Source organism: Drosophila montana, unplaced genomic scaffold, assembly GCF_035044405.1.
Source record: "Drosophila montana isolate Dmon_TW-CO22-7 unplaced genomic scaffold, ASM3504440v1 contig_1687_1, whole genome shotgun sequence".
NCBI lineage: Eukaryota > Metazoa > Arthropoda > Insecta > Diptera > Drosophilidae > Drosophila > Drosophila montana.
In genome coordinates this window covers 695,198-720,347 of record NW_026996616.1, presented here as the reverse complement: position 1 = coordinate 720,347, position 25,150 = coordinate 695,198, and the positions used below count along the sequence as shown (strand labels likewise).

Below are 25,150 nucleotides of genomic sequence, written 5' to 3'. Positions count from 1 at the left end.
TATATATATATATATATATATAAAATAACAAATTGCAAGACCAGTAAATGTTACTGCTACTGCCCGGCCACGCCCCCGCCCCCCGCCTTCCCGTACCCGCTGAGAGCCGCAGCCGCTTAGAAATTCTAAATATTTAAATACAATATACATGTAATACAAAACTGATGAAATAACAGATTTTATAGGCTATAAACAATTGGAACATATTTGTTGTGCTAGAATTAAAATGCAGCAAGTTTTTTGTTTTTTTTATATACAAAACAAACGATACGTTTTTTTAGGCTCAAGCGAATAATATAATAAAATATTAACAAGGAACCATATACCGAAAAAACAAAAAACAAAAACAAAAAAAGAAACGGAACATTTTAGGGTTTATATGTATCGTAAAAATTGTTTGAATAAAAAATATACATATATACATATACAATACATGCGAAATATTAAATAAAAAATCAATTAAATAAACAATTGGAACTAATAAAAAAAAAAAAAATAAAAGACCACGCAATGGGAATGTGTTTATTTTTTATAGAAATCTAACTATTGAAGATCGAAGCTCACAATTAAAACAAAAAGAAATTTGCTTTACAATTATTTAGCTGATTAAATGAAAATAATCGGAAGGTAAATTTATGAAAGGAAGTTTTATTGTGTCCAGTTTTTCGTTTTTATTGTACTTGAGAGCTTCATACATACGTTATAATTAATAATTATAATTCTATAGTTATACATATGCTTAAATGCGTATGCGTCTGCGTATATTTCGCTTGTGAGTTGCATCGTGTAGGCACGTTGAAAGGTTAGTTGGTAGACTTGTTTACACTTAAGCGATATTCCGTATGCTAAAAATATGCTACAATTGTACAGAGTTTTTTGTTTTGTTTTGTTTTTTATTTTGATTTGTTTGTTAATAGAGAGCTCCGGATCGAGCTGCTCTAGTAGATCTTTGATAATTCGGAATATATGGTTTTGAGCAGCTGGCGCTCCTGTTGGCTAATCGAGATATTCTCGGCACCAAAATCACGTAGCAAATGCTTCAGATCGCACATGTTGCGCTCGACCCAGGCGCAAATGATTTCGGCTAGGCCATATTGTTGCTGGATTGGCACAGAAGCGCCGGGCCTCTCGACCGGCTCATTAGTATGGCTTAGGCAAGCTGATCCCAATTGCGGCGGCTCGTACTGGGCCAGTGTATAATAGTATTCAATTAATTTAATGTGTGCAGGCGATTGGCGTGAAGGCGGCAAATTTAGATGCACCAGCAACAGCAGGCGTAGCACCTCCACGCGACGCAACAGTTCGCCGTACATTAGTGGCTTGCGGCGCTCATAAATATTGTCGACAATATCATCTAATTGGAGTAGGGCGCCGCGATAATCCTCGCGCTGCATGCTCATCTCGGCGCTTATTTCTAGATCGTTGATTTGATGTGTGGGCGAGGCAAAGCTGCTGGTGCGCTCCAGCTTACGCTTCAGATGCTTCAGTTCACGCAGCACGGCTGCCTTGAAGACGCCGCTATCGGCGACACGTTCAGCGGCCTTGTTGTAGCAATGCAGGGCGCCCTCACGGAAGCCGTTGTGGCCGCTGCGCAAGTGCAGCTGGCGAAATTCGTTGTGTGCTAGAAGAAAGGCGCGTGCACCCCGCACATAAGCCTCGGCCTCACGTTGCGCTGTTCCGCCGTATGACTCGCATTTGGCGAAACCAATGTGACACATTGCCGCATATTGCATGATGCCCGATTCCTCAAAACTGTAGGCCAGACGCTGGAAATCGGCCTGCACATCCGCCACATTGGGCGCAAAGCGTCTGTCAAATATGAATTATGCATTTGGCCTCATCAAAATGTATAAACAATAAATGCCGCATTTAAATACTTACTTGAAGAAAACAACACGTTCGATTTTTTTAATTTTTGTTGAGGCGCGAAGATATTGTTCAATGGGATTCTTCGGGTATTGCTCGAGTTGATGATGGTGTTGATGGTGATGGTGATGATGATGATGATGATGCTCCGCCGGCTGCCCGCTGGCAGTGCTGTTGTTACGTAGTTTTTCCATGATTTTTATTTTATTTTTTTCAAGTGCTATACATTATATTCTGCTCTTATTATAAATGAATTTGTCAAAAAACAAAAAATAGTAACAGCTTTTCAAGTGTTGTACAGTGCTTGCCCAAAAATGTTGACAAGTAATGCAAAGGTAACGTTCAGCACAGGTAAATTTCTAGACACGTGTGACGTCAGAATGTTTTGACATTTAGTTCAATGAGTTTGAAATTCTTTTTAGGAAAAATGCCCATTATTTTACAAGCCTACTTTCTCATATCATTCGCTTGTGCAGCCAATGGCAAATATGCGTAAGTGATGTTAAAGCGCTCAGTGAACATAAAATGGTAATTTCTATGGCGTTACCTGATCATATTGCTACGCCATGGTTGTTGGACGTTAGCCAGCACTATGCCGCACAGCTGTTTAAGCCCATGCATACAGCGCCATATTTTTGCAAAATCGTAGAACAGAACGTAGAAAAATATTGCAGCGCACGCCACGCTCACGCGCCGCAACGCATTTAATTAAAACATACTTAAATATATCTATATCAAAGTGTTTTATCAATATAATTGATTAGGCGGTATCTAAAATGGCCATTGCCGAGCACGATAACGTTTTCATTTTTGTGCCAAATCTGATTGGTAAGTTGTCGTTTAGTAAACAAATGTGACGTCAAGTATAGTGGTCAATAATCGTGTGAGAGCCAGCAAAATATGAATGTGAATACGAATTGCGTACGTTTGGTTAAATGACAAGCTGGAAAATGTCTAATGTATAAATGATGAATGTGTTTTGTTTAACTAAAATTAATAAGACAAAAAACTGTATTTTTGTGTAACTTTTGCATTGTGTTTTTTCACCAATCAATTCGCTTGCGCGTCCACGGTGCAATGTGTGTATGGCAGCCAACAACAAATGTGTATACATATTAATGTTGTTGTTGTTATGCTAGTTCCCTAATTCAATTAGCTGTCGCTGGAGGCGCTGGCGTTGCAACCTGTCAAATGCAAAACATACTGCCGCTAACACCTCTGCAACCCCTCATCATACATCCACTAAGCATAGTCACCCACAGCGCCATCTATGTACACACACACATTATCGATTGGAATTACATTTGTTAATTTATTTGCGTGTATTTTATTGTTTGACTAATTGCAGGTTATGCACGCATCGTTTTGGCCATTATTGCGTTTTGGTTTATGTCCACGAACTATGTGATCGCCGGTTGGTGTTATATAATCAGTGCACTACTGGATGCCGTCGATGGACATGCCGCCAGGGCCTTCAATCAGAGTGAGTCTGCAAATTCCGCACATTTTCACATTTTCACATTTCACATATTCATCATCGGCGTTTGCCAAGCGCAAATCATCGACCAGCAGCCGGCCATGACTCACGATGCCGGCAGCAAATGGGCAGGCGAAAAGTACCGCTAATGCTGGCCATCTATGAAAACGTACTTATTTATGTGTTTGTGTACACTGTGTGCACACGATGGCCACATATACGTACGTGTCCAAAATTTATAACGTATGTTACCATATTGTCTCGCTAAACACTGGCAGCTATTAAGCGGCTTTGCACGGTCCAATTGATTATATTTAAATTTGCAATTAGTTTCACAACAATTTGCCGTCATAGACCATTTAACATATGGTGTGAAAGTCAGCGCGAGTTAATGTGTTGTATGGTATTAAACGCTTCTGGCCTCATGTTGACTCGATTGAACATTTGCCAACTTTTAATTTAATATTTCACTATCACTTCAATTGCTTTCGCCTGTTTTCAGGCACACGCTTCGGCGCAATGCTGGACCAGCTGACAGATCGGTGCGGAACCACGGGATTGCTGGTTACCCTGGCCTATTTCTATCCCAGCTACATGTTCTGGTTTCAGCTGTCGATCGCCATTGATGTCGCCTGCCATTGGCTCTACATGCAAACGTGAGTAGTTAGTGTTTTCCAGTTAATTTGAATCAATTTCTCAACCGAATACTTAACCCAATTTTCAGGAGCGTTGTGGTGGGACGAGTCTCGCACAAGGTGAATGATAACTTTGTGATGCGCATCTATTACCAGAAGGACGTGCTGACCTTTATGTGCTGCGTGAATGAGCTCTTCTATATTTGCCTGTATCTCTTGCATTTCACCTATGGACCTTTGAGTATGCAGTGCCTAGATTATTTCCAAAAAATTGTCTTCATTTAATCTTTGATTTTGTTTGCAGTAATCGGCGTTTCGCTATTCAAAATACTTGCCTTCCTTAGCGGGCCCTTTGCGGTGCTAAAGGCCCTGATCTCTGTTATGCATGCCTATGTCGCTGGCGCTGATTTGGCTGCGGTGGATGTGCGCGAGCGCCAGGAGAAGCGCCAAAAGGCCGAGCCCGTTGTTGCCGGCAAAAAGTTGGAGTAATCGAAAAAACACAAAACATAAATGCAGGAGAAACAGAAGAAAAAAAATGAAACAACTAAAGTACGAAGCAAAACAATTGATTCCAAATAACTAAAACAAAAACAACTAATTATATTATAGTTAAATTTTAGTTATTAGTTCGCTCTATAGCTATTTGTTGACTTTATTTTGTATTTTTTATTTAATATATATTTAATTTGGATTCGGGCGGGCGACACTTGTGTCAACAGGTGATTTAAGCATTAAAATTATATTTATGTATATATTTATTTGCCTAAGTTAATGTTAATTGAATTAATTTGAATTTTGTCACGCTTATACACATACGTGTAACATATATATACATATATATATGTATATGTATATAAGCAATTTGCATGCTGCAAAAGTTGTTAATGGTTTAATTAGAATTGATGTCATCCATTTTATGTGAATTTTCATAATCTAACCAACTAACTCTGTATGTATTTAACGTTATAATTAAGTCGTAGCAAACAATTGGTACCTTCCAAGAATAATACAAGGCGTGACCTGGAAATGGAGCAAACTATGGTATATGTATGACTGCCGCAGCATTTTCGTATTAGTCGAATCGCGTGGCGATATTAGTCAAAAAGTTTACAAACGAATATGAAAAATAGATACAAAAAAATTATAAATTCAAGATTTAATAGATTGTCAGTGGTGAACATGAGAAATAAATAGTTTTTGTGTGCAAAATTTCGAGTTCAGTTAATTGATCCATTTGTATCGAATTGCAAGTAATTATTTTTGAATTTGGCGCCACATCAATGCAAAGCAGCCACAATAAAACAAGCGGTATTGCAGCCCTAATTGAAAAGCCGCTAAGCAACGCACAGCTGACGCACAGTGCTGTGTAGCCCTGGTAAAGCGAGCACCACTCACGCTGATTTGTTATTGTTATTAATTGCGAATTACATATATTCATATATATATATTTTTAACATGTCTACAACGGCGGCACAGCAATCACCTATCTATTGACTAAGCCTGACCCAAGTGCAGCTCAGCCATCATGAAGATGGGAATGGGCTACACAGTACTCTCGCGATTGCGAACCCTAGCACGCTACACAATCGCCTACGCTTGTATAACCCATTGCACCTTTGAGTATGTGGGGGACTTTGTTTTGGTAAGTGGCCGGTTTTCGTTGATTTTATGTATTAAATGTATATGTATGTACATTGTTATCGACAATCGATGCTTTCAGTGCAAAGGACCCTCCATGGAGCCAACGCTCTTCTCAGATAATGTGCTGCTGACGGAACGCCTATCCAAATATTGGCGTAAATATCAATCCGGTGATATTATTATTGCCGTTTCGCCGGTTAATGCCAGCCAGTATATATGCAAACGCATTGTGGCCGTGTCTGGTGAGAAGATAACGACACTTAAGCCACACCCACTTGAGGCGGAATCAGCGTCAAAGCAGCCGAGTGAAATATCTATGGTTACGGATTATGTGCCGCATGGCTGTGTTTGGATCGAGGGCGATAATAAGGGCAATAGCTCTGATTCACGTTACTATGGGCCCATACCGCTTGGACTGATACGTAGTCGAGTCGTCTGTCGCATTTGGCCACTCTCGGAGCTAACGGGCCTGTAGTGCCAACACAAGGCCATAAATTTATAGTTGTTAACTTCTTTTTAAATATAAATTAACGACCTGTACAAATAAGATGAAAAGCATTCATTGCCCTTTGCCCGTTTGGCAATTTGACTGGCCCGTCCAGTGTTAGCTAATGGAAAAGCCCAAGAAAAAATTTTAAATTGCATATTAACGACAACGCGCAACACTGTTATCGATAAATGAAATAACAATTTATCGATATTTAATTTGTCCTTGGGACGTTAATCTTAAAGCAGCAAGCAAATTAAAATTCAAAATGCATACATTTGACTAAAATTTAGCTACAGATTTATGTAGAGGGTATGTACAAAATTAAAACTAGACACAGTTACACAATTGCACTAATTTTTTGGCACTTCCTTGTCTTCCTTGGCCTGGTCAACGTAATACAACTGATACTCCTTCTTAAGCACCTGATGCGTCATGTTGGCGCACGTAAAGTCCAGTCCGCGTTTCTGATTGTCCAGATAGGTGCGCACAAACAGGCGACTCGCCTCGAGCACCTGCGGATTACGCATATACTCCTCCATTGGCATCCAGGAAACGCGCGCGATTTCACGTTCGCAACGCTTCAGGTCCAGGTTGAGCGGTTTAAGGCCAATCACAACATAAATATCGGAACAGTCGAAATTGCCACCATGCGAGTGTCGCAGGCACACCATTGAACGGAATGTTGTCCGTATGCCCGTCTCCTCGACCACCTCACGTACCGCCGAATCGACGAGATTCTCACGCGGCTCCACATAGCCGCCGGGCAACTTCCACATGTTCTTCGCTATCGCATGTTTATCGGAAACAACCAGCACCTCATTTTGATCGTTGATCACCAGACCGCCGACGCCGAGCAACGTGTGCGCATAGCTGGGCAAATTGCTCGGCTCGTGCGTGGGCAGCCAACGGTACATGGTGACCACACCTGTGCGCGCATGATGAAAATCGAAGCCAGCCTCAGCCAAGATGGGCACCCATTCGGCTTGATCCTTGTAGACGCGGAACCAAATCGTACGATTCTTGTTTGCACGCCAAAAGTCCAAAGATTCTAAAAAAACAAAAACCAATAATTATAAAAATATAAGGCAATTGATTAAATATGTATGTTTCTGTATCATTTACTGTTTAGCTTTTCGCAGAATTGCGATTTGTTAGCAATTTTCTGATCCTTGCAGTCGACCGTAACGCCCAGAAAACGATCCGTCACGCCACAAAAGACATCCGGCGGTGAGTCCATGTTCTTTGAACTGCAAATTAAGTAATTGCAAATTAATTCGTTTTACAAACTGTAAGCGGGTATATTGGAAAGCAAGTGCAAGTCAAAAGACTATACAACTGTTGCTACAATGTAAACAGAGTATTGCGTAGTCGGTGCTTACTGGTTGATTTGAATGCAGGGCAAACACTTACGTCTGATAAGCGCGCGCAATATTGTTGTCGCAAAAGAGTTGTCGCTGTGGCCAGGCGGAAGATCTGCTCCTGATGCTCCTGATGCTGCAGACGCTGCTGCTGTAGTGTTTGTGCGTTATTGCTCCTGCTGCTGCTGTTGCTGCAATCGTAACTTTGCGCCATGTATTTAGTGCGCTTAATAAACAACAATTACTTTGGCACAGCAATGCGACAGACGACATTAAATATGCAATTGAGCGGTGTGACCAGGTGGCAAGAATGCGTGGAGCTGTCAACGATGACGTTTGTGTTGCCTATGCAACCAATTGTAGCTGCAGCCTACAAATACAATTTTGTGAGAAAGAAAAAACAAACAAACAAACAAACAAAGAAACAAACAACAAAAGCAAATCGAAATTTAGTAGCTTATAATACCGAAGTACAAATATCTGAATATTTTTCAAATATCTATCAACTATGCGAATTATTTATTAACAGCATACTTGCCTCTAAACTCAGCTCAGTCTTTGCAGAGAGACCATATCATATTAATTGTCAAAAGTCGACTTTTAGGTGCGAGATCTCAAACAAACTAACACATATGCAATATTCTATACATAATGTTCGTAATTCACAAAGCTACTGGCACAAAACTATCTGTCTGGAATTGATAAGCGCAACAGCTTAACGATCCGCCGCACGTCTGTCTACCCCTTCGAATTTGGCGCATAGGCGTTTATACTCTGTTAAATGTCAAATATAGCGGCAACCTTGAATGACAATGACTGTGTGTGTATGTGTGCGTGTGTGTGTGTATGTCGGCGATTGTTTCCGTATTTGCTTTATGTTTTGTTGTTGTTTATCAGGCGTTATCAAAATATGCGAGTTTTATGTAACGCAAACACATACACACACACACACACACACACACAGAAGCAAACTCACGCGTGCACACACATCACATTAATTGGGATAGTTCACGTATAAAGTTGCTTTCACTGACCCCACATTTTGTACTCTGAACGTATATTTATTTACACTTACAATTTCGCGCCAGTTTCTTTTAGCGATACAAAGTTCACAGCTTTACACACAATGTGACCGTTCATTTCATACGTAAAAATATTTATGAAATCTTGCAGCAATACTGCCAATTTTTCAAATGGCCAATATCAATGCCGCTTTCACTAATTATTATTTAAAAGTGGACAAAAGGTAAATTTTCTAACGTGTTACTAGCACACGTTATGATAATGACGATCGGTATACATAATTAGCCCTATACTGGCAATTTCATCTGCAATTTACAACTGCCGCGATCAATGCATAACGTATTAATTTTGTTTGCTCACTTGAATAACATTCACAATAGGAACGGATAGCGAGGACAACAAAATGCAAGGAGGTCACACTGATCTATAGTGCTGTCCAACACAGCAGTCACTATTTTCCTATAAACAAAATCATATTTGATAAACAATTAGATAAGAATTTGAACTGTAATCATATTAATGCATTCTTGCAGCTAGTTTCTGCGCATTTGGTATTTAAAGTACGCGATATGGTCACACTGATCTGCAGTGCGGCCCATCGCAGGCTATAACGATAGACGCATCCATGCACCTTGAAATATATCGATAGTTATAGATCGTTACATTTGTAAAGCGGGCTTTTATTTTGAATTTGAACTAAACGAATAATGATTTGTACATGTTGCAAGTTGTATATTTGACTTGTTTACGTATACGACATAAATATGCAAATAGATACAAATGTATATGGTTTGCATAGGCATATTAAAGCATTACGTGCTGCACGTGTCCACATTCACTTCATTGCGTTACGCTATATACAAATATATATAAATATATATATACATATATATATATATGTATCTATATATAAGCCTTACCCAGTATATATGTTAATAATATGTTTTGTTAGCACCCAAATCCGATCGGTCCGCCTCGATTTATGTATGTAATGCAAGAATATGCCCCCCCCGACCCCCGACCCCCTCCCTCCCCCCCATTCCCCGCGCATCTATTTGGAATTGTGGCTATCCCGTGGCTCCTCATCCAGCAATAGCCACGGATGATTGATGGCCGCATAGGCGGAGACGCGACGCAACGGATCCGTGCATAACATTGGCATTAGAAATTCAGCGAATTCCTTGGCATCGTTTGGCGACCAATTATAGCGCTCCATTAGCACCTGGTTCAATGGATGTATATCGAGATTTTTGATATTCAATAGCTGGCCATCGGCATCAAAGATTTCCGCCGAATATTCGCCACGTTCGATTAGGTGCTTGGGTATGGGACCGCATGTCTCGATAATGTGCGCCACATGGACCTCATCCTGCGTGGCATCGCCGCGCCATTTATTTGGCTCGAACAGATATTCACCGGTGGCCAGCTCCCAGAATAGGCAGGCGGCGCTCCACAGATCCGCTGACGTATCATAGCCGGCGCCCAATATAACCTCAATGGCGCGATATTCGCGCGTCTGTATATCCTCGGTGACATGATGATCGATAAAACAGGCATTGCCCACATCGGCAATGGCCACCTTCAGTTTGCACGGCTCCAAGGCGGGATCCGTCCTTTTGATTAGATTTAGATTCGGTTGCGCTGTCATCGATTGTTGTTGCGATTGCTCCACTTGGAGCAGCTTGCTCGGTTTTTTGGCTGGCTTTTTGATTTTGATACGTTTGCTGCTGGAATGAAAGGGTTCGTTATCCTCCTTTTCGTCCCGCTCGATGCACTTCTGGACAAAGCGCATAAACTTCTCCGGGCTGCTGTTGAGCAGCTTCATCGCCTTCGAGCCCGTCTCCGGGCGACGTTCCCGTCCGCGCTTCTTACCCGCCAGGGGTTGGGATTCCGGTTGGGGTTGGGATTGGGGCTGGGGCTGGGGCTGGGATTGGGGCTGGGGTTGGGGCTGCTGCGCCGTATCGCCGACCTGTTCCGTGAATTGTTCGGACTGCAGCTGCTGGAGCTCGGCGTCGTTCAGTATGGTCGGTCCGTCGTAGGCGAGGAAGGGCAGCTGATTGGTAACCGCATCGATGGCCATTTTGGACGTCAGCAGACCGTGCCGGGCCAGCTGCAGTAGATCCGCAATGCCGCGCTCCCTTAGCCACTTGCGATGCGTCCGAAAGAAGCTGACGCTCTGCTTGGTCTTGGTGCGCAGCCGTCGCTTGGCCGTCTTGCTCAGCTTCGTCTCCTCTCCCTCCGCCTCGCCCTCCTCGTTATTGCGGATTAGGAGCAGCTGCTGCTGGGCATGCTCCAGCAGATACTTGCCGGACGCCTCAACCGCCTGGCTGCGCAGCGCCACATCGTCCGCCACGAGCAGCACATTCTCCGGCTTCAGATCCGTGTGTATCAGATTGCCCTGATCGTGCAGCAAATACAGACCCTGGAGCACCTGATAGGCGATCTGTTTGACATTGTAGAGCGGCAGGCCCTGATAGCCGCTGCGCTGGATCAGCATCAGCATATTGTCGCCGAGCACGTCGAAGACGAGGCATTGATGGGTGCCATTGATGCCGCTGGTGCTGAAATTGTCCGTCAGATTGACGAGACGCTCCCGCAACGGATGCCAGCCCAGCTGGGCGATGTGCCGCAACAGCCGGATCTCGTGCCGCGCCGATTCCGCATACAGGAGCGCCGACTTGACCAGCTTGACGGCGCAATAGCGATTCCTTTGCGTATCGTAGCACAGCCACACGGTCGAATAATGGCCCCAGCCCAGTTTGCTGATCGCAAAATAACGCTGATGGAACGCGTCGCCCACATTTACGGGATGATAGCCGCCGGGTCGATAATCGCTCGGGCTTTCGTTCGCGTACGTATAGGGCGTGGTGGGCGTGGTATCGTCATCATCATCATCATCATCCGCATCCGGATCCGCATCCGCATCCTCCTCGTCGTCGTCGTCGTCGTCATCGTCCACATCCTCCTCGTCGTCGTCATCCGCCTCATTGGCCTCGCCCTCAACCACCTGATCCTGCCGCTGCGTTAGCTGATTCGCCGATCTGCTGCGATAGGCGCCATATTTATAGCTCGGCTCCGGCAGCTGCTGCTGCTGCTGCTGCTCCACCAAGACTCCGGCAACGGCAACGGCAACATTCGGCTCGTAGTCAACCTTGTTGCCATTCTGTGCCAGCTGCAGCATGACCACATCCTCCGCAACATCCAGCAGGGGCAACTTCTTCAGGCAGACGCAGCTGGACGTCGACGTGCAGCAGATGAAGTTGGGCAAGAATCCTCCTCCCGCTCCCGCTCCCGCTGCTCCTCCTCCTGCTTCTACGTCGTCTTCGTCGTCGTCGTCGTCGTCGTTGTCGTCTTCTTCTTCTTCGTTGGAGCTGAACTTGTGCGACATCGTTTTAGCACTCCGTGTTGTTGTTGTTGTTGTTGTTACTATTTCACATGTGGAATAAAAATGGGAATTTTGATTAGTTCTCTCTCGTCTAGTTTTGCATGATTTCTATATATATCTATATATATACATATATATATATGTTGTGTATGTATTTGTGGTTCAGTCAACGTACGGTACAATTTTTTTTTTTTGTTTTTTTTTTGTTTTTATTACTATTTTGTTCAAAAAAATATATATATATCTGGTTTGGAAATTTGATGTGCGTGTTTGTATCTATATATACATGCTAGAATTTAAACGGAGTACTTAACCAATTTCAACATTTTATCGTTGACATTAAATCAAACGAATTGCTTGCTGGGATCCCACAAAAGTTATTCCAATTCAAAAAGGTTTCACCACAGCTGAACCAGTTCCAGCTCGGAACTTGGCTCTATTTCAAGCCAAATCGAATTGCTTTTATTGCTCCATTTGATTTGCTTAATAATATTTATTTCAATATCGTTTTTAAAAGTCGAACATCGATTTGAACCAGAAACTCGTATTTTCACCAAAGCCGAACCAGTTCCACCTCGGAACTTGGCCTTATTTCAAGCCAAATCGAATCACTTTTATTGCTCGATTTAATTTGAATAATAGTATTTATTTAAATATCGTTTTCAAAAGTCGAACATCGATTTGAACCAGAAACTCGTATTTTCACCAAAGCCGAACCAGTTCCAGCTCGGAACTTGGCTCTATTTCAAGCCAAATCGAATTGCTTTTATTGCTCGATTTGATTTGCTTAATAATATTTATTTCAATATCGTTTTCAAAAGTCGAACATCGATTTGAACCAGAAACTCGTATTTTCACCAAAGCCGAACCAGTTCCAGCTCGGAACTTGGCTCTATTTCAAGCCAAATCGAATTGCTTTTATTGCTCGATTTGATTTGCTTAATAACATTTATTTCAATATCGTTTTCAAAAGTCGAACCGTTTTGAACCAGAAACTCGTATTTTCACCACAGCCGAACCAGTTCCAGCTCGGAACTTGGCTTTAATTCAAGCCAAATCGAATCGCTTTTATTGCTCGATTTGATTTGAATAATAGTATTTATTTAAATATCGTTTTTAAAAGTCGAACATCGATTTGAACCAGAAACTCGTATTTTCACCAAAGCCGAACCAGTTCCACCTCGGAACTTGGCCTTATTTCAAGCCAAATCGAATCACTTTTATTGCTCGATTTAATTTGAATAATAGTATTTATTTAAATATCGTTCTCAAAAGTCGAACATCGATTTGAACCAGAAACTCGTATTTTCACCAAAGCCGAACCAGTTCCAGCTCGGAACTTGGCTCTATTTCAAGCCAAATCGAATTGCTTTTATTGCTCGATTTGATTTGCTTAATAATATTTATTTCAATATCGTTTTCAAAAGTCGAACATCGATTTGAACCAGAAACTCGTATTTTCACCAAAGCCGAACCAGTTCCAGCTCGGAACTTGGCTCTATTTCAAGCCAAATCGAATTGCTTTTATTGCTCGATTTGATTTGCTTAATAACATTTATTTCAATATCGTTTTCAAAAGTCGAACATCGATTTGAACCAGAAACTCGTATTTTCACCACAGCCGAACCAGTTCCAGCTCGGAACTTGGCTTTATTTCAAGCCAAATCGAATCGCTTTTATTGCTCCATTTGATTTGAATAATAATATTTATTTAATTATAATTTTCAAGTGCAATTTGGGGACTTGCTAGAAGATATCGAGTCGAACATTGATTTGAACCAGAATCTCGTATTTTGTACTGAACATGAACCGAATCGTGAACCGGCTAAAGAGCTGGAATCGAATGAATTTGGTTCACAAACTGATTTGGCTCAAACAAAAACTTTAAATTTACAATTACTTTTTGTTCTTGAGAATTTGAAGATATGCGACAGCTTAACTGAAAACTAGATGTCAAATCGGCTTGGAACTGAACCGGTTCGATGCATGAACTGAATCCAATAGAAAAATCTTCAGCCGGAACCAAAAAACTTTTACACTTTTGCTTACATATGTTTTAGATAAGAAAGAAGTTCTTAATTTGCAAATAAGAATATGCGAATATATACGACAACTTGGTAAAAGTCGAGCCGGAGCTGAACCAGTTCGAACCGGGAATTGAAAAGGTTTATAAATATGTTCTTTTCTTGGGCAAAAGTCATGGCGTGAAACTTTGATGATGATTTTTTGGAATATCTGGGCCAAATAATGTCAGATTTTGGTATTTTATACCAATTTGGACTCGTAAGGATCAAAACTATTAAATTATTAAATCACATTTTTTGACGTAATTTGATGAAGATGCAAAGTGAAATAGTTTTAATCTGTATCTACACATTATTCTATTATTTGATATATATTTAGGTTGTGTTCTTTTAGGGAACAGCATGTCCATTCGTTTCCAGTGCTGTGCAATTGCGCGGCCCAACCGGAAAGTTTTCAATGTTGTGCAACGATTCGGAAAATGCAATTTGGAGCAACAAAGCGCGAAATACCAAATACCGGTTACGGTTAATCGGACCTACAACAAAAATAAAGGAGAAAAGAGAATGAAGAAAAAAAATGAAGGGGGATTAAAACTGTGTTGCAAAATGCACAATTTAACAAAGTCAGCTTGTTGCCAAGCGGGGGGTGGTGTACCCATTCAGGTGCCTCAATTGGGCACAACAACAAAAGCCGAACCCATTGAGTTTTTCCCCGCACAAATTACAGTTTCCCACTTTTTATACCCTGAACCCATTCAAAATGGGTAAACAGGGTATATTGTATTCGTGCAAATGTATGTGACAGGCAGAAGGAAGCCATAAAGTATATACATTCTTGATCAGCATCAATAGCCGAGTCGATCTAGCCATGTCCGTCCGTATGTATGAACGCAAGGATCTCGGAACCAATAAGAGCTAGAGACTTGCAATTTTAGCTGTAGGTCCTCGTAGTTCCCGCGCAGATCGAGTTTGTTTCCGATAATCGATAACTTGCCCCGTTTCCAAGTAATCGACAAAAATCGATATGAGCTAGAGTCGCCAAACTCGACATGTAGCTTCTAGAATAGTATATATACATATATCAAGTACTTATCATTTTATAGCTATCGCCTGTTGGAAGAAGAGGGTTCAGGGTATCCCCTAGTCGGGAGCTCCCGACTAGAACCTCTTACTTGTTTTTTTTTTGTTTCTATTTCATTCCGTTCGCTGTTTGTATTTTGATTGCCGGCTTAGCGTCAATTTTTTGGGCGAAAAAGTTACAAAAAGAAAAAAAATAAATTTGAAAAAAATGAAAAAAAAAAACTATAAATGATTACCGCTGCGCCCCCTTACGACAAGGGGCTATTTGCACAGTTGTTTAAACAAATTTTCCGCTAAGGGTTGCGCAGCATTTTTGGATTTTCATTGAATGGGCGCTGTTGCTGCTGCTGTTGGGCTTAAGTGAAAATTCTAGCTCAAATATTTATTGACAATGCGCTGGCGTTATTACAAGGGGTGAACGGGGGAGGGGGGGGGAAGGGGGGGGGGGGATTTGCCCCGGCATTTCCCAGGCCGCGGCCCGAAATCGAAACCAAAAACTAGAAACCCTTTTTTCCCTAACAAGCTTCTTGTTTGTAATTAGGGAGTTTTTCTTACAGAAAATGAAAACAAATAATTGAATATAAGAAAATACTGTGTGTGTGTTTGTGTGTGTGTGTGTGTGTGTGTGTGTGTGTGTGGTCCCTTCACTTGATTTACCCAATTAAGCGCTATTTTGGGTGTCCCGTTATGCATTGTTTAATCAAAAATATTTACATGCATTGCCTAAAAGCTGCAGCGCATCCGTATACCCTGTACCCATGGACACCTGGGGGTATATTGATGTTGTTAATCGCGTTTCCAATTGGGATACTTAAGCACATTACACCAAATTTGGTATGCAGACTCTCGAAAGACTATACACAGTTCGAGAATATTTCGCTTATTGAGACACAGTCCTAGTTATAGGGTATACGGGCGTATGCTCCAAATTTAATAGGAGTTAAGCTAGCAAACGTTTCCCATAGCATGGGACTGAGGATAGGAGAGACGTGCGTGCTTATCTGTGTGTTTGTGTTTGATTTTTGTGTATATACATACAGCTACAGGGTATCTGCCGAACGTCCACGTTTTTATTTGTATAATATAAGAATAAAGCGTTTTTAATTGCTTTCACAGCGCGAAGAAATTGCATTTTTAAGAAAAATGGCAGCCAGCGTCAATTCTGTCAATTGCAAACTTTTTTGCAAGCTGGCAACGCTGCGCTTGCGCGTCATTCACACGCTCTCGCTCTCCCTCACTCTCTCTCTCTTTAGCACACACGCACGCGCCCACTGTATATGTGTGTGTGTGGGCGAGACGCTGCACAGCTGTAATTGATTTTAGTTTCTCTGCTGCTTTTCTTATCGCTCGTTTGTTTTCGATTTCTAACGGTAATAGGCAGCATAATTGGCACATTTTACACAAACTGACGTGAATGCGCAACAATGCGCAAGGGCAGCAGCGACAGCGGCAGCGACAGCAGCTGCAGAGCGCGACAAAAGACGGCAAACGGCACATGCCAAAAATGCTGCTGCTGCTGCAAAAAAAAACAAGGAATTTAAAGATGCAATTGGAAGAAGCAGACAGCGCAGACAGGCGGCCGGGCGAGACAATGGGAGAAGTGAAAAAATCTCGGCAACAAACAACACCCAAAGGACAGCTGTCGACTGCAGCGTCTCAGCCAGCGACGTCATCATCAACAGCAGCAGCAGCAGCAGCAGCGCTGGCAGCGGCATTTTTGGCAGGCGTGTCCTCTGCAGGCAGCGAAAACAACGCGCGGTCAATCGGTAATTGGATTAGATCAGACGCAACCCCATTTGGGCTGGCAGCTACTTACGTCTACGTTGACCCGCGGCAGCGCGCAGGCTAATCAAGGCGCCGCTAGATCCCGTTTGATGCCCTAACAAATGGGCATTTCAACTTTTTCACCAAATGTGTAACGTAAGTTATATTTGCATATATATTCCTGATTATTATCGGCCGAGTCGCTATATGCATATGCATTTCGAAGTCGGACAGATCGAACAACTATATCATCTAGATGAAAGAGAAAATAGGTGAAATATTTAGTCTGTTTTTCCAAGATATCTAGAGCTAAGTTAACATTTTAAAGGTTTTTTGTAGGAACCCGAAATGTGAGCAGAATCTTAACAACTTGGGAATACTTTCATCATATATAGTAGTCTATAGAAAGAGCAATAGAGTTTATATATAAAAAACTTGTTTGCTTACCCAGATATCTTGTTCGAACTCAGCTTGGAATAACTCAAAATTGGAATAAGATGTCGCATGGATCCCATTCGGAAAAATCGGCTTCTGTACAGTATATTTGTTTGATCTTGAGTTATTGTGAGCAAAAGCCCAGATTACTTAACGGAGTTCAGCAATTACTAGCAACAAGCTTTAAGCAACGTTTTTTTTTATCAATATCGGACTGCTATATCATATAGCTGCCTGTGTGAACTCAGCTCTCAGTGAAGGCATCTTGCTGAAATTTGGTACAGATGCTTCTTTTAGCTCAAAATAGTATATATGTCGAGCTCGGCTGGATTGGAGCAATATATCAAATAGCTCTCATAGAAACAATCGATGAGAAATTGGTCTTTTTATTACAAAAACTTTGTTACTTTCGATATCTTAGCGAAAGTCAGCAATAATATGATTTACCTTTCTCTTTTACAGTTCTTCAAAATCTTTGGAACAGCAGTCCGTAATATTATATAGCAACCTATGTGAACTGAGCTCTCAGTGAAGGCATCTTGATGAAATTTGGTACAGCTCAACGAATGACCATATCAATTGGGAACTACTTAGTTCCGAAAAGGGTATTTAAAGTTCGGGCAGGCCGGTGAAAGGTCTTCTTGCAGCTTCCTGATGCTGTTTTGCCAAAGAAAACAGCGGAAATTAATTAAGAAAACGCATTGAGGTTGTCCGTCAAACCGAAGGAAGCCGCTGCCCGCGGGCTGCGTTGCCCTTTGCCCCGCTCGAATGTCCCGTCCCCGTCCCGTAACGAAGCTTGATTTTTATTGCATGTAAGTTATTTACATGCACATGAATGCACATCCACATTAAAAGGTTACCCATTTTTTAGGAATAGCCCCTGTGACCCTTTACAATTGGGTTTAATTGTGTTTGACTGACTGGACCCCGTTTCGAAGCGGGCACTCAAAAGGGCAGTTGCCAAACCTTGAACAGAATCTTTTCACCAATGGCTCTTTAAACCCTGAACCTATTGAAAATGGTTAAAAAGGGTATAATGTATTTGTGCAAATGTATGTAACAGGCAGAAGGAAGCATCTCCGACCCATAAAGCATATATATTCTCGATCAGCCGAGTCGATCTAGCCATGTCCGTCCGTCTGTCCGTCCGTCTATCCGTCCGTATGTACGAAAGCAGAGATCTCAGAACCTATAAGAGCTAGAGACTTGAAATTTTAGCTGTAGGTCCTCCTAGTCCATGCGCAGATCGAGTTTGTTTCCGATAATCGATAACTTGCCCCGTTTCCAAGTAATCGATAAAAATATCGGCCGGACGGCTGCGACAAATCTACAGATCAAGAATATATGGAGGCGCATTAGGTAATGCGGATATTTCTATGCAGGGAACTTGGCCCTGGAAATAAAGGTGAATATGATTGAATGAAATGTGACAAAACTAGATTACAAAAGACTTTTAACTGAGATCCTTCGAAATTAAATGTGTTCATGTGCTGAGGGGAAGGTAATTATAAAATGAAATATATTTAATCTATAATAAATGTTACTCTTCTATATATCTATATATAATCTCCTTGTCGCCGCCTTTGACGTTTGTCCACGATAAAGCCTGAGGGCAATAAACATTTATAAAAAAAAAAAAGGAAAAGAAATAAAGGTAAATATGATTGAATAAGCTTTTAACTGAGATCCTTTAAAATTTAATGCCTGCGGTTGATAAGATTATTCAAAAATGATATATTTTCTGGTCTGTGATATATTATACTCTATATACATACCGATTTCTGGTGTATCTAGCTCGTTTGATCTTCGAGAAGTGCTCAAAAAATCAAATCTCAGAATCGTTTTGGGTGTACAAATATGCCAAGTTCCTTTGTGTTAGAGGGGAATAAATATTAAATATTTAATTTTATGCTTCTAGACGAGCCCAGCTCTAGATCCTGATCCTGAATATTAAATAATGGTTTAATCGTAATAATAATATTTAACATTCGACTAACTTTGGGGAAATTTGTTTTTTGTACTCACTGTGGCTCTCATTCCAGGCAGAGGTCCTTTTGGTTGGTTAATAGAAAGTACGGTGAGATCGTTTTTGGCAATTTTCCATGCTTGACATTTGACGTGTTGCTCCCGTTTTTTTTTTTTGTTGAGCAGCCTGGGAATGTTGTGGGCTGAATGGAAAATCAGTTCATTTATCATGCAGGATGCGGATGGAGGATGACAGGATGTGACTGGGCACAAATGATTGTTGTGGCCAGCCTGGCCCAATGAAGGGCACAGGACAATGGATCAAAACAGAAAAAAAAATGATGATGATGAAGCGTAACAAACGCGAGAAGGATCGCGGCAGGATCGCGGCAGCAGCTGGCGGGGAATGACCGCAAGTTCGCGCCCATGTTGCGGGCTCTGTTAATCCTTTAGCTGCAACAGGAATAAACAACAGTATATAAACAAAAACAAACAGGCTAAATAGCGGCGTGCGAAACTGACCTCTTCATTATGTTGGATGTCAACGTCGCGGGGAATCTCTTGTCGTGGGTCAGGATCAGAGCGCGCAGCAGTACCCGGCGACAGTTCACTGAACCGGAAAATTATGCAATGCGCACAGGATGTCAAGGAAAGAGCAAGACTGAAAAGGTAAAGCAGCGGGAGGAGGAGGAGGAGGAGGAGCAGCAGCAGAAGATTCGCTGCCTGCGATTGTCCCGCCGCTGATTCCAGCAAGGAACGAAGAAAGGAAGGGAGAGAGGGAAGGGAGGGTAGGGAGGTCAGCTGACCCTTTCGGGCTGTGAAGAAAATAGGGCGGTTCTTGCCCTTGTTTTTATTGCCCCTCCCCACCCCTCCGTCCGTGTCGTGGACAATTGATTCTGTGACACAAATTCGATGTAAACAGCTTTGGTCAGCTTTGCCCCGGAATTGAGTTGTCGCACATAAATCACGGTCCATTCCAGGACCTAGGGCAATCCACAATAGATTTATCTATTGTGTATTTAACGTCATTACAAGCTCTGCCAAAATGCATCTCAATTCCATTTTCAACAACTGACAAGATTCCATTCAAAAACGGTTGCAAATGTGTGTGTAAGGAGGCAGCAGGAAGCGCCTCCCGGGCTCGCAGGAGCAGTCGATCTGGTCTTGTGAGAATGCCTCAAGCTCAAGCATAACAAAAGCTGGGGACTTCGAATATAAAATATATATTCTCGCAAAAGGAGTCTATTCATTTGTTTAAGTTTCTCCTCAAATTCCCATGAGAACAATCAATATCTTTTTTGAGACTTGGTTTTTTTATGGAATATCTGGAGGAAAGTACTACAGAGTACATAGTATAAATAGATTGAGAACATTTTATTTTATGTATTGATATTCACATTTCTCTCATTTCCCCCCAAAACTAAAGGTACAGCCTTGGGCCTTGGTCTACACGCACATTTGCAAGCCACAAGCAAGCCCTGAAAATTGCATAAAGATCGGACTACAAGTACCGAAGTTAAGCAAGGTCTCCCATTACATATATACACTTAGTATAGTATGTGGCAAGGAAAATTTAGCAGGCAGCTGGAATTTTAGCTCAGGCATCTAGTTGGGCAAAATGCTTTAACTGATTTTATAGCCCAGCTATTAAAAACTGTTGTCTGATTAAGGGGAAAGCTGAAATTGAGGCAAGTGTTCGACTTCCGGGCTGCAAGAGAAAATGGCTTGCCGCATGCCACAAATGCATTAGGAAATGGGAAATGGGAAAACCTAATTGAAAACTGTCAACGTCAAATGGAATTTCGGCTACATAATATAAAACAAGTAAGAGGTTCTCGTCGGGAGCTCCCGACTAGGAGATACCCTGAACCCTCTTCTTCCAACAGGCGATGGGTATCAAAATTATAGATATTTGATATATATACTATTCTAGAAGCTACGTGTCAAGTTTGAAGAATCTCAGTTAAAAGTCTTTTGTAATCTATTTTTGTCACTTTTCATTCAATCATATTCACCTTTATTTCTAGAGGCAAGTTCCCGGCATAGAAATATCCGCATTACCTAATGCGCCTCCATATATTCTTGATCTGTAGATTTGTCGCAGCCGTCCGGCCGATATTTTTATCGATTACTTGGAAACGGGGCAAGTTATCGATTATCGGAAACAAACTCGATCTGCGCATGGACTAGGAGGACCTACAGCTAAAATTTCAAGTCTCTAGCTCTTATAGATTCTGAGATCTCTGCGTTCATACATACGGACGGATAGACGGACGGACGGACAGACAGACGGACATGGCTAGATCGACTTGGCTGTTGATGCAGATCGAGAATATATATGCTTTATGGATCGGAGATGCTTCCTTCTGCCTGTTACATACATTTGCACAAATACGTTATACCCGCTTTATCCATTTTCAATGGGTTCAGGGTATTAAAAAGTAGACAACTGGAAATGAACCCAACATATGGAAACGGTTAACAAATTTTCATATGTCATAAAGTTAAGATCGACATGAAAACAGCAGCAACGCCTATACACCCCCCCCCCTCCCCCTCCACCTACTCCACCTCTAGGTACCCCTCCATCCCGGTCTGTGTGTGCTAATGTGTTAGACGCGTGGGTCGGTGGTTGTTGCTGGTAGCTGGTGGTGCGATATGCATCTCGCTCGGCTCCTGACTTTGACAGTTGACCATTATGCGAGCGACCTATACTTGAGCCGGGGCTGAGGGGTTGCGCCGTCTCGCGGGTGTTCGGGTCCTTCGGTGGTCGGCGGCTTTATTATAACATGTAAACATTTTAGGGTTTTCGGATATTTAATTGATTTTCTGCACTAGCGCAACTCGCTAGTCGTCATTAGCAGATCAGTTGCCGGCGATAAACCAGGCAAAACTTACCCACTAACTGCTCCCGGTTTTTTTTTTATGATTAATGTCTGCCACACACAAATATATATACATATATATATAAGACTGACCGACGGACTGACTGACGGACGGACTGTTTGATGATCAACGCTCAAAGCGTAAGAGCCAGCCGGAAGAATTTGTCACAGTAGTTACCTTCTCTGCTGTGAGAGACCAATAAGATGGGTTTTTCGGTTAACCCAATCGCTTGGAACAAAATTCTAGGAGACTTTTTCCCCAACTTTTTATCCAGTAGGCTTTAAAGTTGCTTTTAAACGCAAATCCACCACGCTCTTGGGTGGAAAAAGGGGGGGGAAATTGACAAAAGCTAACTTAAAAAATTGAAAACATTTATTGTAGACGTATTTCATACCTTTAGGCGAATTCACTCCTTCATTGGGTGGAAAATGAGGGGAACAAAGGTTGAAATTTGTTCGGCTGTAATCTCATTTTCACAGATCCTTGCATCAATTCATTCAAGACGATTTTTACGCTTTTTCACGCAAAACCACGAAAATCGATTCCTCCTTGGGCGGAAAATGCGGGGAACGGACAAAGGTTTAATTCGTTGTAAAAATGTTTCACACAGTTCGGTGGAAAATTAAGGGAAAGGCAAAAAGTCTAAATCTTGAACGAAAATCGAATTGTTATTGGGTGGAAAATGGGTTGGAATGGACCAAGGTTCAAATTACGTTCACTTAAGTATATTCATTGTGGAAATGTTTCACATATTTCGGTGGAAAATGAGGGGAATGGCAAAAGGAGTCGTAATCTTGAACGAAAATCGAATACTCCTTGAGTGGAAAATGGGGGGAATGGCCGTCCGCTTGGTGGATCCTTTGAGTATATTCATTGTTGAAATGTTTCGAGTCGTGTTCGGCTATAGTCATGCTAAGTATGTAAGTCTGACCCTTGACTGATTGCAGTTCCTCTGTTCTCACACGTCTCTCGTCTGCTTTGTTCCCGCTGTTTTTTTTTTGCGTTGTGTAATGTTTTTGTTTTCCTGCTCGGTGCACAGCGCGCCAAAAGTTTCGCACACTCTCAAAAGATTTATTGGCAAACACACATAAATCTCAATCTGTCTGAGAAATGCGAAATGCGAAAACGAAATCATATTGTGGCGATATCAAAATTGAACCGCAAATTAGGCAATAAACAATGGCCAAAGCGGTCATGGGTTAATACGTTTAAAATCGCGTCTGCAACGAGAGCAAAGGTCGCCTGCCTGCCTGCCTACCTACAAATCGACCATATGCCATCATATAAAAAGGGTTGCCCTCCAACCGTGCTCAGCAAATAAATGCACACACACACTTTTGGCTAGGGTTATGTGCAAATACTTGCACCGAGATTGGGCTCAGAAGTTGAACATAATCGAGCTCTAGCTAAAATGGAATATATCAAAATATTATAATCGAATCTCTATGACATTTGCAGAGCTTTAATATGGCTCTACCTTTAGGAATGAGGTTTTTTTTTCCATTTCTAGGGAAAGTTAAGAAAAATTCTTTAAAAACGAAGGAAACAGGAATATTCCATATGCTAAAGATGGAATATTATTACATAGAAATAAGCTGTTGTGGAATATATTTCAATAATTCCAAATTTATATTCTTATATTGTGGCTATATTATAATGGGATTTTCGGGGTAATAAGATAGAAAAAGAGAGCTTTTCTATATGTGATGCGATTCGACGGAAAATAGGGGAAATGAGCGAATGTTGAAATTTTGTACGAAAATAGAATCCGCCTGGGTGGAAAATGCGGGGAATGGACGAAGGCTCAATTCGTTGCAGGAATGTTTCAGACAGCGACGGATACTACCTTTAACCAAGATAGCTTTACGACTCGAGTCTCATTCAGATGGAAAGAGAGAGGGACAAACGAACCACCTGATCAGGAATATATATATATGTATATGCATAAACTAAATTAGGTGTTGGTAAGGCAGAGCAACTGTTGACAGTGTTAGCAGGAAACTTACTTATTATGATCATATTCCAGTCGACAATGCGTAGCATATTGCGAATTATCATTGAAATCATTCTCTTCGTTCGGCGGCACACGTGAATGTGATTTAAACTAACAAAAAATTGACAACTCTGGCAGCGCGACGGCTATTCCAAGGCAATCGCTGTTATCTGGCAACGCCGCAAGCGATGAGGAAGAGGAGCGCGCACATAGTGCAATAATAAGAAAGGCCAGCGAAATGCCAAAGAGTGTTGGGCAGCGTTCAGTGTTGGGCAACGCCGTTGCGGCCGCCATGTGAGAAAACTGGCTGCGCCGCCGCAGGCTAATCAATTACACGATGTTGAGCGGGAAAAAGTGAGAAAGTGGGAAAGGGGTAAGCGATTCAATAAACTTAACATTTTATTCAAATTTAATTGCAGCCATGCATTAATTTGATTTCTCCTATTTTCCCTTATTTTGTTTTTTTTTTTTTGATGAAGGGGGAACCTGATCGGGCGCCTGTCAAACGGTTTGACAAACTTGCCGCGTCTGCGTCTGAGACACATTCACGTCCCGTTTTCGGATATTTTGCTGTTGTTGTTGTTGTTTTGGGAATTTGCATTTCTAACCCTCGATTCGCCTGGCCAATGGCCTTTGCGGTTGGGCTGCAGGACAGCCAGCCCGTGCGAAGGTCGCCCTTCAGTTTTGCGTTCACATTTTCACATCTCCAAATTTTGGTCTTTTCTTTTCTTTTGGCTATTATCTCTCGCTTTTCTCATGTTTTTCTTTTATTTAGCTTTTTGCCAGGTAATTTTCTTGACAATTAAATATGCAAATGCCGCTAAATGTTTCTGTGTCTGTGTGTGTTTGGCATTTAGCCTGGCCCCTGGCCCCTGGCACAGTATTTATCCAACTCGTGTCTCTGACCCGGGACCAACAAATACAAAACAACAGTTCAGCGGAAATCTATAAACAATCCAATCCGTAAAGTCCAGCAGGCAGCTGACATTTTGACCTGCACGCTGAGATGTGATTTTCGTAAATTCAACGCGCAAGTGTGAAAAAAGCGTGGAACAACTTTTTGAAGCTAGTTTTCGTTGACAATTTATTTGCGACTGGTTCGCTAAATCTAGCTGAATCTGGAAAATG

General features: G+C 41.8%; 5 protein-coding genes and 1 long non-coding RNA gene across 7 annotated transcripts; 3 read left to right on the top strand and 3 right to left on the bottom strand.

Annotated features, from left to right (window-relative positions):
- Window positions 1-646: 646 nt before the first annotated feature.
- Window positions 647-2,169, bottom strand: Hap40 (Huntingtin-associated protein 40 kDa). The gene is made up of 2 exons (XM_064700120.1): window positions 1,882-2,169; window positions 647-1,809 (listed from the first exon to the last, which is right to left on the bottom strand). Exons 1-2 carry the CDS (start codon window positions 2,058-2,060, stop codon window positions 939-941), a joined length of 1,050 nt encoding a protein of 349 aa, XP_064556190.1. The 5' UTR covers window positions 2,061-2,169; the 3' UTR covers window positions 647-938.
- Window positions 2,170-2,530: 361 nt separating this feature from the next.
- Window positions 2,531-4,732, top strand: Pis (phosphatidylinositol synthase). The gene is made up of 5 exons (XM_064700123.1): window positions 2,531-2,694; window positions 3,215-3,349; window positions 3,846-3,999; window positions 4,068-4,219; window positions 4,283-4,732. The coding sequence occupies exons 1-5, from the start codon at window positions 2,643-2,645 to the stop codon at window positions 4,465-4,467; spliced, it is 678 nt and encodes a 225-aa protein (XP_064556193.1). The 5' UTR covers window positions 2,531-2,642; the 3' UTR covers window positions 4,468-4,732.
- A 418-nt stretch (window positions 4,733-5,150) lies between these two features.
- On the top strand, window positions 5,151-6,463 carry LOC135440783 (mitochondrial inner membrane protease subunit 1). Its single transcript, XM_064700124.1, has 3 exons — window positions 5,151-5,353; window positions 5,455-5,620; window positions 5,699-6,463. The coding sequence occupies exons 2-3, from the start codon at window positions 5,504-5,506 to the stop codon at window positions 6,092-6,094; spliced, it is 513 nt and encodes a 170-aa protein (XP_064556194.1). The 5' UTR covers window positions 5,151-5,353; window positions 5,455-5,503; the 3' UTR covers window positions 6,095-6,463.
- On the bottom strand, window positions 6,380-8,652 carry LOC135440780 (uncharacterized). 2 transcript variants are annotated; one of them, XM_064700121.1, is made up of 4 exons: window positions 8,543-8,652; window positions 7,520-7,837; window positions 7,232-7,356; window positions 6,380-7,157 (listed from the first exon to the last, which is right to left on the bottom strand). In XM_064700121.1, the coding sequence occupies exons 2-4, from the start codon at window positions 7,738-7,740 to the stop codon at window positions 6,460-6,462; spliced, it is 1,044 nt and encodes a 347-aa protein (XP_064556191.1). In that variant the 5' UTR covers window positions 7,741-7,837; window positions 8,543-8,652; the 3' UTR covers window positions 6,380-6,459. The 2 variants fall into 2 exon arrangements, with proteins under 2 accessions (XP_064556191.1, XP_064556192.1); XM_064700122.1 differs by lacking the exon at window positions 8,543-8,652 and adding an exon at window positions 8,006-8,135.
- An 878-nt stretch (window positions 8,653-9,530) lies between these two features.
- LOC135440867 (SRSF protein kinase 3-like) lies at window positions 9,531-12,069 on the bottom strand. Its single transcript, XM_064700247.1, has 2 exons — window positions 12,051-12,069; window positions 9,531-11,916 (listed from the first exon to the last, which is right to left on the bottom strand). The coding sequence occupies exon 2, from the start codon at window positions 11,876-11,878 to the stop codon at window positions 9,542-9,544; it is 2,337 nt and encodes a 778-aa protein (XP_064556317.1). The 5' UTR covers window positions 11,879-11,916; window positions 12,051-12,069; the 3' UTR covers window positions 9,531-9,541.
- A 4,455-nt stretch (window positions 12,070-16,524) lies between these two features.
- Window positions 16,525-18,169, top strand: LOC135440868 (uncharacterized). Its single transcript, XR_010438363.1, has 3 exons — window positions 16,525-16,899; window positions 17,641-17,990; window positions 18,050-18,169. It is a non-coding gene; the product is annotated as an uncharacterized LOC135440868 (long non-coding RNA).
- Window positions 18,170-25,150: the final 6,981 nt, after the last annotated feature.

What these genes read in the sequence shown, in the direction of transcription:
- Hap40 (XM_064700120.1), bottom strand. Translation starts at nt 2,060, where the DNA reads ATGGAAAAACTACGTAACAACAGCACTGCCAGCGGGCAGCCGGCGGAG. An exon ending in GAACGTGTTGTTTTCTTCAA is followed by an intron (nt 1,810 to 1,881) that starts GTAAGTATTTAA and finishes CATATTTGACAG; the next exon opens with ACGCTTTGCGCCCAATGTGG.
- Pis (XM_064700123.1), top strand. Translation starts at nt 2,643, where the DNA reads ATGGCCATTGCCGAGCACGATAACGTTTTCATTTTTGTGCCAAATCTG. An exon ending in TTTTGTGCCAAATCTGATTG is followed by an intron (nt 2,695 to 3,214) that starts GTAAGTTGTCGT and finishes GACTAATTGCAG; the next exon opens with GTTATGCACGCATCGTTTTG. An exon ending in TTTCACCTATGGACCTTTGA is followed by an intron (nt 4,220 to 4,282) that starts GTATGCAGTGCC and finishes TTTTGTTTGCAG; the next exon opens with TAATCGGCGTTTCGCTATTC.
- LOC135440783 (XM_064700124.1), top strand. Translation starts at nt 5,504, where the DNA reads ATGAAGATGGGAATGGGCTACACAGTACTCTCGCGATTGCGAACCCTA. An exon ending in ATGTGGGGGACTTTGTTTTG is followed by an intron (nt 5,621 to 5,698) that starts GTAAGTGGCCGG and finishes CGATGCTTTCAG; the next exon opens with TGCAAAGGACCCTCCATGGA.
- LOC135440780 (XM_064700121.1), bottom strand. Translation starts at nt 7,740, where the DNA reads ATGTCGTCTGTCGCATTGCTGTGCCAAAGTAATTGTTGTTTATTAAGC. An exon ending in ATTGCGCGCGCTTATCAGAC is followed by an intron (nt 7,357 to 7,519) that starts GTAAGTGTTTGC and finishes CTTAATTTGCAG; the next exon opens with TTCAAAGAACATGGACTCAC. An exon ending in ATTCTGCGAAAAGCTAAACA is followed by an intron (nt 7,158 to 7,231) that starts GTAAATGATACA and finishes TTGTTTTTTTAG; the next exon opens with AATCTTTGGACTTTTGGCGT.
- LOC135440867 (XM_064700247.1), bottom strand. Translation starts at nt 11,878, where the DNA reads ATGTCGCACAAGTTCAGCTCCAACGAAGAAGAAGAAGACGACAACGAC.